Below are 13,782 nucleotides of genomic sequence, written 5' to 3' on the forward strand. Positions count from 1 at the left end.
TTATCAAAGCAGAAAAAAATCCAACAGGTTTTCTTCTTTTTATTAAAGATACAATACTTACTAATAAATCATACCAAAAATGCTGCTTCTTTGCCACCCAGAAAGGCAAATTACTCAGTATACCCCTGATCTGCAATCTCCACAAATTAAGTCTTACTTCTGAAATCAAACTTATTTTTATTTATTCTTAAGAAAAAAAGAAAGAGCTATGACTATGGAGTAAACCATAATAAGCTGAGGTGGTAGTGCCTGATCAGAATGAAAACAAAAGAATTGCTTTCATTTACTCAAGATCAACGGATTTGTTTTGCCTAGCCAAATGAATGCTGATATGTGCAAAATCAGTCCTGTCATGTGGGATTCAATTTGTCACTGTAAGGCAATTATATAAGACAAAGGAAAATGCTAACCCAAGTACAAGTGGGCCCTGTAAAAATTTGTAGTAAAAATCAGATTTTTAACAAGTATCAGAAGAGTGGTGTTTTTGACCAATGGTGTTCTGAAAATGGCCATATGCACAGAAAGGGAACAATTTTCTAACAGTCTTTAAAAGATAATTTTGTAATTGCAACAAAAGCCCATATTTGAAAACGATTAATGGGCTCTCCTGTACACTTCAGTAGACTTCTGTAATTAACATTATTTTCTTACTCAAACTTTCAAATAAACTTTTATACCTGCAAGATCTTCTTTAGAGGAAACCAGTCGAGGAGAGCTGTTACCTGGCTCAATTCTTAATGATAATCTGGAAAAAAACAAATGTTTAGACAAATTAACTGTACAATTTCTCAATAAAAGTTGAAAGAATCTGATTAAAGTAATTATTTTGGCAGTGGTAAGCAGAAATTTTACTTTGCTGGAAATGTCATTTATTTCATTATGTAACAAAGCAATACATTTTAAAAGTAAATCACTACCTGTTAGATCCAAGAAAGAAACTGGGAGGAAAGCCTATGAAAGCAGAAATGGAAATTGATATTGTATACTCCCCATTAATGTAAAAATATAATTTCCTAGACTTTCACTTTAAAAAAAAAAAAAAAAAACCTTACAAAAGTCAGTAAATTTAGAGAAACCTAATAGCAAACATTTTATTCTCCGCGCATGAAAAGGGAATTTATTCCGTTATCTTGTGGAAATGTGGAATCAGGAAAAGTGATTTAAAAATATTAGTTACTATAACCTATAGAAAAGAAGCATAAGAGGGGAGAGATGACCAAAGCTTAATAGCAAGCGCTTAATACTCAAAAAGATTATTTTAACGAAATTATAATGCTATACATCCCTCCTCATGTCTTGATCTTCTAGTGCATATGACTTCTGCCACCTCTAAAGTCAATGCACTCTTAACTTGACAGTTCTCTCTCTGTTCTGTACCAGTTTGACAGCAGAAGTACAGAAGACGACACTGTTAAGTAAAGTTTAATGGAATAGGAAGAGAACCAAAGGAAATAACTGATGTCACTGCACAGCATTAAACACCCACTTAACACGCTTAACTTTAAATAAAACCATAAAGGGGGGGTGAGGGAAGGACCCTATGACAGCATTTCAAAATATCGTGTAGGGCCTAACTACCTTTTTCCTTCCTACCTTGTCCTTCATGTATACAGATTTTTATTGGAAATACCTCCCAGTTCATTTTTCACAGTGTTCAAATATCAACTATGTTTTACTGTGAAGTTATTTAAACAAACCCACAGTCCTTTTTCACATTTTAGAATTTATATTCTTCTGATATTGCTAGATTCTTTTAACTGTTCGAAGTTATGTTCAAAGTAGGTAACGAATTATTCTTCTCCAGACTTTCCTCTCCTCTAACATGATTTCAGTGACTAAGTGGCAACATGCATCTCCAGGAAGCCAGTAATGAGGAAGTTATAAAACTCAGAACATGATAAAGATGTTAATCACATGGGAATTCACTTCATTATGGAAAAATAGAAAAAGAAGCTACTGAGGTCTCTTCTTGTAAGTAGGGTCCCATCATGTGATTTTTATTTTTTTTAGGGTCCTATCATGTGAATTTTGTGTTGTTAAGTACAAGTTAAGGAAAAGACTTATGCAGAAGGTCTTCATCTTAACTGGTAGGAAATAACTGTCTAAAAAAACTTATTAACATGATTTTTGGCAGCAATTTCTGATAGCTAATATGTTTAGAAGTTGTTCTGAGAAATTATTTTACAAAGCAAACAAACCCAGTTTCAAAGCAGCTGTTGGAGGCATTTTGTTGTCAAATGATTGAATACAAGCATTGTTACACTGATAAAAAATCAAAGGAGAATTAATTGGTTCCTTACTTCTCCAACTAATTTTATTTAAATACAATTTTAAGACATTTAGGCAAACTGGTATCAACCTTTTTAAAGAAAACCTCAGAAATATCTTGTCTTGGGTTTGCTGTACTCTGATGTTGCCTATTTTATAGAATTGCTTCTTTAAGCTTACAGGTTTAAAAACACCCCTTAAAACTTCTTAATTTGGATTCTCAGCCAAGACTTCTCTATGGCTGTCAGTAAGGCACAGCCTCCTTTCCCCAGACTGTCTTTCTTGATTACAGTAAAGTAACTCTGAAGGAAAGACAGAGGTGAAGGATTGAGTAAGAAGGTGAATGGAGAAAACATGCCTATTTATCCTAACAAGGACCAAGAATAAGGTGTGGAGAATACCGGGTCTGACATAATCATTCTGAGAGTTCAGCAAAAAGAATTGTTTTGGAACCACTGCAAGGCATGGCAGGTTACAAAATGACGTGGCATAACGCCACAGTGTTTGGATACTGTTGTCTAGCTCAGGGAAAAACTGCATACCTGGGGACAAGCACTCTCCTCAGATCACTTCTTACACTCCTGGGGGAGGAAGAAGATTCTGCAGTAGTTGCATCATGGTATCTCTGAAACCTGTTGGTTGTTGGTGATTCCCTGAGAAAATGATGATTAGCAATATATTTTGAATATAATTGGAAGGAATCCTGATGTTTTGGTTCCTATTTTTCCCCTTCAGTCTTGTAACCAGCATATTTAATTTCTCATCTTCTGCAGAGAACAGTATATGGGCTGAGCAAGAAAAATCTATTATTTATAGGAAATGACATCATTGTCAGGGGTTTTCTGGAGTATTCCTACTTGCTGACAAGCACAAACCAAAAGCAAGCAATTAGACTGGCACAAAAAATTGAAGAGAAAAGCTTTGTTTATACAAAGTGGCTGCCAAAAAAAAAAAAAAAAGGAAAGTGGCTTTCCTTTTCAGTGTAACTGAAGTTCTCATTTGGTGCAATGTGTGTTGGGATCCTGCCAATACATTGTAGGGCAACTATCTAAGCTTCTCTCCGACATCCTGGTACTGAGATAGTTCTGTTCTTCCTCCCAGAAATCAAGCAGCCTCTTCAGAGTATACTAATACTGTCCCTGGCTCAAAAAGAGCAGTCACTGAAAAGAGAAAGAGGTAGAAGATTCCTTCCCACTATAAAATCTTAGCACACTTAGCTTTTTTAAAGCTTAAAGTTTCTTTTGGCAGGGGACCAGAAAATGCTGTGAAGGGAAAAATGCTATTAGGGACAACTGAGAGGAAAATGTGAAATCAAATACTCAAAACAAAATACACAAGCAGAAAAGGAATAGATTTCTTTAAGGGCAGATGTGTTAAGTTTTGACAAATACAGGCTTGTACTTAAAGCTTTATTCTGATGAAACAAACTTGGTAGAATAAGGTCAAGATTCTCCAAAAAAGACCAATGTATACAAACTGCAGTAACATTTCTTATGCTAAGAACCAAATCTTTCCCTCCTTTTAATGCCTCTTGTGAATTCAGTCCAGTTTTTCCCAGCCATAGTGAAGCCTAGAAAAAAAACTGTGAAATTTGACTGAGATATTCTTTCTCACAAACAACTGTACTTAAAAATGTACAAATAAAAGTACATAATGATCTGTAAGATGCATCAAATACCTTACAGCATTATCAGCAAGGTCGCTGCTAAGGTTAAAATGATTTTCAAATTTAAACTGGAGTTACTCATGACTTGCAGTTTCTCCAAATATTATGTCATGGTGTGATAAACTTATAGAAACCACTTGTTTAATCTATTTTTACTAAGATATTAGAGTTAATGAAAGCCATGAGGCAAGTCTCTCTAAAAATCAAATAAAGCAACACAAACACTTTTTTGCATCAGGCCCCGGAGCTGTAAAGCCTATAGAAACTAGAATTCTTCACTTTTATAAATTGTTACTCAGTTTAATTTTGCTCTGTATGTGACTTTAATGACAGTTGTCAGAAATTAGTAAATAATGGCCACTTATTAAATTTTAACATTGAGATTTAAATCACAGACAAAAATCTTAACACAAATCTTAGATCACCTGACCTTTTCACAAGGCTGTGCACAATGCAAACGTTCAATGTGCCTCTGTTGCACAATGCATCTTTATTTGTGAAAAATATACAATATCACAAGATTAAAAAAAAGGTGGACATACGCATTCTATCATCAGTACTCTGGTAGGAATTCTAATTCCACAAAGCACGTATAATTGGCAATGAAAACATCACACAGATAAATTATTTTGTTCCAAGTCATTTTCCTGCAGAAACATCACTATTCTTAGTATCTGTGATCAGCTGGACACAAAAGCACAAACCTGCCAAAACCACAGCCAAGTATATTTTGAAGTGATCTACCCAGTGCTAGTTCAGATTCTTTTGCTGAACTTCTGCTGGAGTTTACCCCAAACAAGGGGTCAAGTTTTGGAAGACTTTCTCTCCATTTGATATATGTCCTGATAATATTCAAAGCAGTTCTTGTACCAATTCAAAAAGAATGCTTTGTCTGTGTTATTCCACTTTTAGAATCATTCTCTCAGGAAAAGTGAAGTTCCACAAACACTTATCCCAAGAATTTACATCAACAGAATTGGCTGAGGAATAGCTCTGTATGTGCAATGGTTTGAAACAGAGTTAAGTAGAAGAATCTGGGGTTCTCTGAGGGACAGCATGTGATGATTAACAGGTCATTTAGTTTCTCATTTTCCCAGTCAAAATCTGTGAACGCTACCATTTTCCTGCCTTGTAGAATATCTATATTAATATGCACTGGGGGAGGGGGCGGGGGGGGGCATTGGAGAAGAGAAGGCTCCGGGGAGACCTCATTGCGGCCTTCCAGTACTTGAAGGGAGGGTATAAACAGGAGGGGGAACGCCTGCTTACGTGTGTTGGTAGCGATAGGACAAGGGGGAATGGTTTTAAACTAAGACGGGAGATTTAGGTTAGAAATTAGGAGGAAGTTTTTCACTCAGAGTGGTGAGGCACTGGAACAGGTTGCCCAGAGAGGCTGTGGCTGCCCCATCCCTGGAGGCATTCAAGGCCAGGCTGGATGCGGCTCTGGGCAGCCTGCTCTAGCGGTTGGCAACCCTGCCCAGAGCAGGGGGGTTGAAACTAGCTGATCTTTAAGGTCCTTTTCAACCCAGGCCATTCTACGAACTTCGGCAACTGGAGTTAACAACTACAGTTATGTGCAAAAACAAAGAAAAAACACTTGTCTCAATATATGCTCAATAGCGGTTTTTTTTTTGTTTGTTTGTTTGTTTAAGGGGGGGCGGTGGGGGTGTCTCTTATGGCAATGCATTTTATTTCCTTGAACAATCTAAGTATGATTTTGCATTTGTATGACAGCAATGTCAGCTATAATTGCAGAGAAATACAGAATGGTTAGAGTAGGTCATTCTTTATGCTGGTATGTGCATGACACTGAGAACCATATAAACTAAGCAGGTATTCCCACGTTGGGAATATACAATCTTCTGACTCACTGAAACTGTTCTTCTGCTTTCACAGATACCAGCCAACAGTCTTCATTTCATTAACTGATCACGTTTCAACCCAAACTTATCTAATTATTTGTGTCTCTACTCTGATTAAGAAACTATTCCAGAATTCCATTACTGATAGTTAAAAACCATATTTCAATGCTGAGCTCATAATTTTTTGTATTCATTTATTCTTGTGCTACCATTACAAAGCAGTTTAAATTGCTCTTTACCCTTCCTACTTTTACCCAGTTGTATTTACATATAGCGATTCTGTTACCTCCACTTTTGCTTTCCCAGGCTTTCCTTAAATCTGGTGTTACAAGACAGACTTTATTCTCAACACACCATCTTTTTTTTTTTTTTTCAAATCCATTCTAAGCACGGATGACCAGAAACGCATAGAGCACTCCATTCAAGGTCTCACCAGCTTCTTGTGAAGCAGTATTAACAATTTAATTTTTCCTAGAAATATTATATTTGATAGAGAGTATGCATGAATTTGTCTTTTCATGGCTGTATCTCACTTCTGAGGGACATCTACAGATCAACACCATAAATACTTATTAGAATAAATATTTAATTTGATTTTTTATGTCACTGTTAATTCAGATGGACTCTAACTCTTCTGTGATATCCCAATCACCTTTTACTTTGATGAACCCTTCCAACACTTTTATTAGCATATGGTCTAGATACACGTAACTTTTGAGACGAGGCACTAACTGAAGTATTTACTAAAACTGGTAACAAGACTGGTTTTAAGACTGGTTTTAAAAGAAATCAACGTTTTTCTCCAAAACATATTCTAAAATCTTTCATGCCATCCTCCTATTACTGAACATCTGGTTGCCTTGAACACTTTTAATTCTGCTCATCTAAATAGATGTACTGTATTTGTCAATAGCTAATTAAATAGCATTGCATCTACCTTGGTTGAGTTACATAAAACTTCGGCTGCAAGATTTAAAATCAATGTGCTCTATGGTGTCTACTTCACACCATTGTGAGAGTTGGCTCTTTCTCAACTCCCCCAAATTGTCCGATTTATAACTGAAGTACCAGCTTAATAGTAATTCAAATAGTAATTTGAATTTGGAAGACAGAAACACAGAATCATTTAGGTTGGAAAAGACCTCTAAGATCATCAAGTCGAACTGTTATCATAGCACTGCCAAACCTACCACTAAACCACGTCCCCAAGCACTGCATCTACATGTCTCTTGAATACCTCTGGGGATGGTACTCAACTACTTCCCTGGGCAGCCTGTTCCAATGCTTAACAACCCTTTTGGTGAAGAAATTTTTCCAAATATTCAACCTAAACCTCCCCTGGTGCAACTTGAGGCCATTTCCTCTTGTCCTATGGCTTCTTGCTTGGGAGATGTCTTTTATGTACAGTTTACAATAGCACAGAGTCAATTCTGGACATCCTAGATATGGCTCTAGTGTTTCTGAACAAAATTTCCAGAATACAAACATTGTATAATAGAGTGAAGATTAGATTTTCATCTGCTTTTAACTTGTACAAAGGTATTTTGGAAATCTGTTTAGAGTCATAAAGGACAACAGTCATTCTGGATTTTATTCAGCCATCTTGGTATTACCAACTCTGTTAATAAAATATGAAGAACTCCAGACAAACCCCACAGCATCTTCTGTCAACAGCTTTTTGTTCAGCTATGAATCAAACTAACATCCATGTGATCTTTCCTTTAAATTCCCCAAACCTGAAGGAAAGAATAGTACTTACTTATAATTGTCATCTTCTACAAATTTCTGAAGTTCTTCTATGTAACGGACAGACTTCAAATACTTTTGCACATGGGGCAGTATTGTGAGATGATCTGTAGTGTTAAAACAAAACAAGATGAATATTCCCATCATCTAAAATAAATATTTTTTTTCCTGGTTCTCATGGTTATCTCAATGTACACATAGAATGTGATATTTCCTAAAGAATAAATCAGGCAGAACTATTGCTTGGACTCTAAAAGGATGTTTAATATTTGATTAAGCAAAAGTGATGCTCAGTTGTTAAAGAAGACACAGATGCATTTCATCATCAGGAAGATTACAGGATGATATTATATGCTGCGTCAAAAGCAGAGAAGAGTTACTTTGATGCAAGCACTGCCTGGAGTTTGTACTAACTTTTGTGGGGGAAATTAAAGCCTGCAACAATGGCTGTTACTGATTCTCATATGCACAAGGTGAGAAGACTTCAAAAATTACAATGCTTAAGATACAAAGATACTAAATTCAGAAAGAAAAATCTTTTGAGGGTATGGTGTATGGACAGCAACACATGGGTCTCGTACTATGTGATTTTTATGCTTTCATAAAAACAAATGTTTTAAAGGTACACGTTATTACAGAAGATTGCTTCTTCAAGGACACATTTTAATTTTCATTCTGATTTTAACAAAAGCATTCAAAATTAATAAATAGCAATGAAGGAAACTGTCACAACTGCCAAAAGATAGGGTCAGTGAAGTGAGGAGGTTTCTTTGTCGAAGTATTCAGACAAAATGAAAGTCACAATAAAAACATGACAGCTGAACAATCTAGCTTTTCAGACTCATACATTATTATGCCTAATTCCTAGCTTTAAATAGTTTATAATATCAAAATCTACAACAAAGGACAAGGGATACTTAAGCATACGTAATATCTCATTCTTTCATAATCTAAGATTTAATTTTTTTGATTCAAAACGCTCCAAAAATGTACCATTTAAATGTTCTGAATTTATTCAATTAAATTGTACAGCTGCTGTCAAGGTTTTCCAGATAGTTCCATGTTCAAGCAATGGAAATGGAAATTCATGGTAAGTTGTCAACAGTATGCTCTGTATTCATCAAGACCCTGAAAAAAGCACATTTCTTGACATACGGCTTCACATAACAGGCTAAAATTGCAGAAATCAACCTCAGAGCAAAATCTTTTTAACAAACAGAAGCAGCCCTCATCTTCCTCACCAAGTGAGATATGTGAAAAATTTAACACGGAATTTAACAACTGTTATATAGATTAGAATATCTGTATTTCATTTTGTAAACGTCAGGATACTAACATTGAGGATGAAATTAACATATTGTACACTCCAAAAACATCCTATCTACTGCAAATAAAAGGAAAGATATTGAGATAATTCTGTCTGTACTTTCAGCTGTGTTTGAAAACATGCCACTTCTAGTCCATACACATACCAGTATACTCTGCACAACTTCTGTCACAACTCTCAAAATTTAGAATACGTGCTCATTTGCCTGATTTACCAGTAACTATACAGAAAGGGAAGCTATAGCAGTTATTGTCCAACTCCACTAATGTTAGCATCCTGTGTTGCCTTTACACAGGGCAGAAACCTGTTATCACATTTTTGTATTATAAAAATTTTAGTTAAGACTACTAGGTGTAAAAAAAGTTACCAACCATAGTTACAGGAGACTTGCAGATCAGCTATTATTCGGAGAATATTGTTCATCTGATTGGACCTTTGCTCATTCTCCATAATGCTGCCTGAAGCAGGATATGCAGAATCAATGTAGATTAAGTCCAAGAGATAAATTCCTGAAACAAACAAATCATCTGATCAATTGATCTAGTGTTTCATACAGAAATAGTTGCATAATTATTAATGAACAGAACAGCCAGCAACTCTTGACCACTATTATATTCTGGGCCCATTAAATAAAAGAGAGCTTGAAATTAACATGTTCAAAAATGTCATTAGTGTTTTAATTCTGTATCTTTTAAAAAAACGGACAGAAAAGGTTTTGCTCATGTGGACTTAATACATAACCTGATGTCTACTATGAGCAATTTGCAGAACCATAACAATGACACTAAAAAAACAGACACTCATCTGCCACGAACTACTGATGAGAGTGAAGGGAGTCTGGGTGTAACTGACAGCAAGTACAACAGCCTCTGGCCACAATGAACAGTTCAGCACTGCACTGTACTGCCTTCTAGGTCTGCCACTATTTACTACATTAAGACATTATTACATGTATTTGCTGAGGCTTCAAGCTGTATTTGGTAAAACACGAAGGGAAATTATGTTTTGGCTTTGATTATGAGATAATTTCCAAAGGTGTAAGAAAAAGGGTATGATTTATTAATTTATTTGTTGAAAAAAGTCGCATGGTTACTTGCCAAGGCCTTGGATCTCTCAGCAAATACAGGAAAATGGTGATTATTGTAGCTGCTAAAAATCCTGATTATTCTTCTCCAAAGCACTGGCTAACTAGACAAAATGTTGTTCTTGGTTGATAAAGAAGCATGTTATATAAAGGAGTCAAGTGTGGCAAGATGTCAACTATCTTCATCATCAGAAATATACCTCTCACTAAATATTTTGTAGGCAAGTATTTTGCAGAGTTGGTCTTGGCTGTGCAGTACTTTTACCTTTATCAAGTAGGCAAGGAAAAAAAAAAAAAGGCAGGAATAAGGCCAAAATGAATTCATAACATTTCTTGCATGGTACCCAACTGCACTTTATCAACACACGCCTTTCAGTTTCACTCATATCACTATGGTTTATAAACTTAGTTTACAGCTGTAGACAGTTAGAAAGTAACTGCAAACAAAGGACAAACACCAATTGGGAAGTATATTCAACATAAAATCATCAAGTTTGGAAAAAACTGAAAAATCACTGAGCATGGAAAGTTTTAGTTTTGAACTCTGGATAATTGAATGATAATTCTGTAAGAAAACTCACAAAAGGTACTATGAAAGCACAATGCAAGGCTTATCTGTTTACTTCAGTAACTTTCTGAATGCACTTAAATGAAGAGGTGGAGGAAACACTTGCCTTTTCTGAGGATATTTAAATCTAATTTATTTTAATAGTTCAACTGAGTGAATGCTGGGAAGGAGTAGAGAAACTCTGTGGTGTGTGTAAAATTAATTTGAGTACTCCTAGCTATGCTTTTTGTTGATCAGGGCTCTGATGCAGATCATAGTGCCCACAGTGGTACACAGATTAAGGAAATGAAATCTGTGTATTAACCAAAGGGTGGTGATTAATGAGGATGTATTGGAAAGTGTGGGACCTGAGCATGACGTAAATGGTATGGCGTAAGGCATGGACATTGTCATGACTTCAGCTGGGATAGAGTTCATTTTCTTTGTAGAGGCTGTTTTGGATTTTTGAGGAAAATAGTGGCACACCAATGTTTGTCATTGCTGCAGAGCAGTGCTTACCCTGAATCAAGGACTTTTCAGCTTGTCATACTGCTCTGCCAGTGAGGAGTTTGGGGTGTCCCCAGCTGGCCAAAGGGATATTCCATACCATATAGCGTCATACTCAGCAACAAAAGCTGGATTATAGGAGGAAGGGGGGCACTTGGAGTGATGGCATTTGTCTTCCCAAGAAATCTTTACGTGTGATGAGCCCTGCTTTCCTGGAAGTGGCTGAGTGTCTGCCTGCTGATTGGAAGTACTGAGTGAATTCCTTGCTTTGCTTGAACACGTAGCTTTTGCTTTACCTGATAAACTGTCTTTCTCTCAACCCATGAGTTCTTGCACTTTTACCTCTCTGATTCTCTCCCCCATCCCACCTGGGGAGAATGAGCGAGTGGGTGTGAGGTACTTAGCTGCCTGCTGCGGTTAAACCACAACTCATAAGAAGGAACAAAATCCTAATGCACAGTACTTCACCTTTTAGGGAAGCAGAATACGTAGTCTGCTAAGCCAGAGTTATAACAACACACTGTCATCTTTGACATGTCCTTGGTTAAAACAGCTCCCTGAGACTAAGATCTGAGATTAGTGAGAGCAATCGCTGTATACATAAAGGAGACTTGGTGCTCTTCTGACTCTTCATGGAGCCATATGCCAGACAGACATACCCAAACTAAATAATACAAGAAAGTGTAACTTCATTCACTCTTAACAAAGAAGTTTTACTTTTTTTTTCCTAAAAAATACATGACTGCATGCTTAATCTGCAGGAAGTACGAAGTGCTTAAATTTGTAATACTGTAACTTTGAAAAGAAGTTTGCAAGCAATTCAGACAAAATTTACACAAACACATAGCCACTGCCAGTAGTGATAAATAATAATGAAGTGGATGCAACCTAAATACTGTCATACCAATTTACAGTATAAGTCTTTTTATATAGTCTTCAGTATTGTCACTTCTACTGAAAGAACAAAGCGCAGATCAGATTCTGCAGGAAGCCGTGTATTCTAAAGGGGAAAGCACAGTTTAAACCATGAACTTAAAGCAAAATATAACTAAGTTCTAGCATATTGACTAAATCAGTCTTTTTGCATCCCAAAACTTAATGACTCCGTATGAATTAAGAAAAAAATATTTGTGCACAACAGTGTATATAATTTGCTAAGACTCTGCTAAGCATTCCAGATTGTATTAAGGTGTAGGGCAATGGAGGCATCTCAAAGCAGCAGTCCTTAAAGTGATTTTTGTATATCGTGTAAAGAGAGCTGTCATCTAAAGGTGGGTACACATTACCTAGTTTTTTTTTAGTTGATACAAACATGGTCGAAACATATTTTGTAGCCACATATTAGTTTACCTGCTTTGAGACACGGCTCTACTAAAACCCACTCATATCAGCTCCTTTCTCTGGCTATCTCAAAATCTCATGGCTATCGATGTCACAAACTTCAGTTAGCAACAGATCACATTTCATCATTAAAAAAAGTCATTTAAAAGCAGAAGCAAGCTAAGCAGAAATACTTGAATCTTCTGTTAGAACTGAAATAGAATCATTCTGAAATTACACTCTAAAAAGCTTCTACTGAGGCAGAATCCATGGACGCAATAGCACATAGCAACTGTAATGCATGAGCCCTTGAGACACCTTTTTGTGAACCTGCAGCTTTTTACAACATTGCAACTTAACATTCAATTCACATATTCTCATGGTTCAGTAACAATGCCGTCAGCATACACTTTCTGACACTTGCCACAAAAAGACATAGTATTCAATTCCTATGAATGACTGAAAAACATCTTAAAACATCACAGAACATACACATTAACTAAAATGTTAGAAGAACAGCTATGAATAGTGTCATAGAGGTCTGACCCAACATCCTTCTAAAACATCTCCCAGAAACACCTTCCCCCAAACTACAGAAGAAATCAAAACAAAACTAAAAAGCTCTAAAAGCCCAAACAATATTGCAGACCCAGAAACCTAACCTGATGTTAAGTCTTGATTGTACAGACTTTTTTGGGTGCAAATTCAACTGGTAGAAGAAAAAAAGTAGATTAACGAGAGAAAAGTCTACATGCATTCTGTATGTATTTGCTAGGGACTGGGCTAAGAAGTGTGCTGTATGTGTGCAAACTGCCTCTTATATGAGGAATTACTAAGTGATCTGTAGAAGACAGTTATATTACTAACTAAATATTAACCAAATATTACTTGTTTCAAATCAAAATCAGTACTTCCACTGAGTGATAACTTCACTCTTTCTGAACTAGATATCTCTATTTTTGAAAACATTCCCAGAATTTCCAAAACTGAAGTTCTATCTCAAAAGTTTTACTTTTTTCTTCGTACTAATACTAATTCACATACATAATTCCTTTTCTAACCTCAGTTTACAAAGAACGTGGGTGAGGTTAAAAGGCAGAAAAGAATAATGATGAGATAAATGTGTGTAGAAGTATGTCACATTCATAGATTCTCTAAAATCTTTTTATTGCAGCACAATGCGATTTTTTAAGAGAAGAATTAGAATCTCACCATTCCAATCTGGTTACATTTTATGCATGTTTTGTACTGGCACAAATAATAGGATAATTTAGGTCAAAAGGGACCTACCTCCAGAGCTCATCTAGTCCAATCTTATGCTCAAAGCAGCACTAAATCGAAGCTGAAAAATGCTATCAGCCTTACCAAGTCAAGCTTAGGGATGGAGACTGATTTAACTTAATCCAGTGCTCCCAAACCATTCTAATAGTAATTTTTCTTTTTGCTTATATGCAG

General features: G+C 36.0%; 1 protein-coding gene across 13 annotated transcripts in view; it reads right to left on the reverse strand.

Moving 5' to 3' along the window:
• RALGPS1 (Ral GEF with PH domain and SH3 binding motif 1) overlaps window positions 1-13,782 on the reverse strand; it is a 133,903-nt gene that overhangs the window by 23,850 nt on the left and 96,271 nt on the right. For 11 of the 13 annotated variants that reach the window (XR_007159111.2, XR_007159116.2, XM_066980468.1 and 8 more), the window contains 4 exons: window positions 9,241-9,378; window positions 7,556-7,649; window positions 2,811-2,921; window positions 678-745 (listed from right to left, as the gene is read on the reverse strand). Coding sequence is in view for 11 of the 13 variants with exons in the window: in XM_066980468.1 (XP_066836569.1) it covers window positions 678-745; window positions 2,811-2,921; window positions 7,556-7,649; window positions 9,241-9,378 (411 nt within the window). In the remaining 2 variants the exon portion in view is untranslated. The remainder of the gene's footprint in view (window positions 1-677; window positions 746-2,810; window positions 2,922-7,555; window positions 7,650-9,240; window positions 9,379-13,782) is intronic. The other 2 variants (XM_066980472.1, XM_048051080.2) reach the window with 1 other exon arrangement.

The sequence above is a fragment of the Anser cygnoides genome, chromosome 20 (assembly GCF_040182565.1).
Source record: "Anser cygnoides isolate HZ-2024a breed goose chromosome 20, Taihu_goose_T2T_genome, whole genome shotgun sequence".
NCBI classification, from domain to species: Eukaryota; Metazoa; Chordata; class Aves; order Anseriformes; family Anatidae; genus Anser; species Anser cygnoides.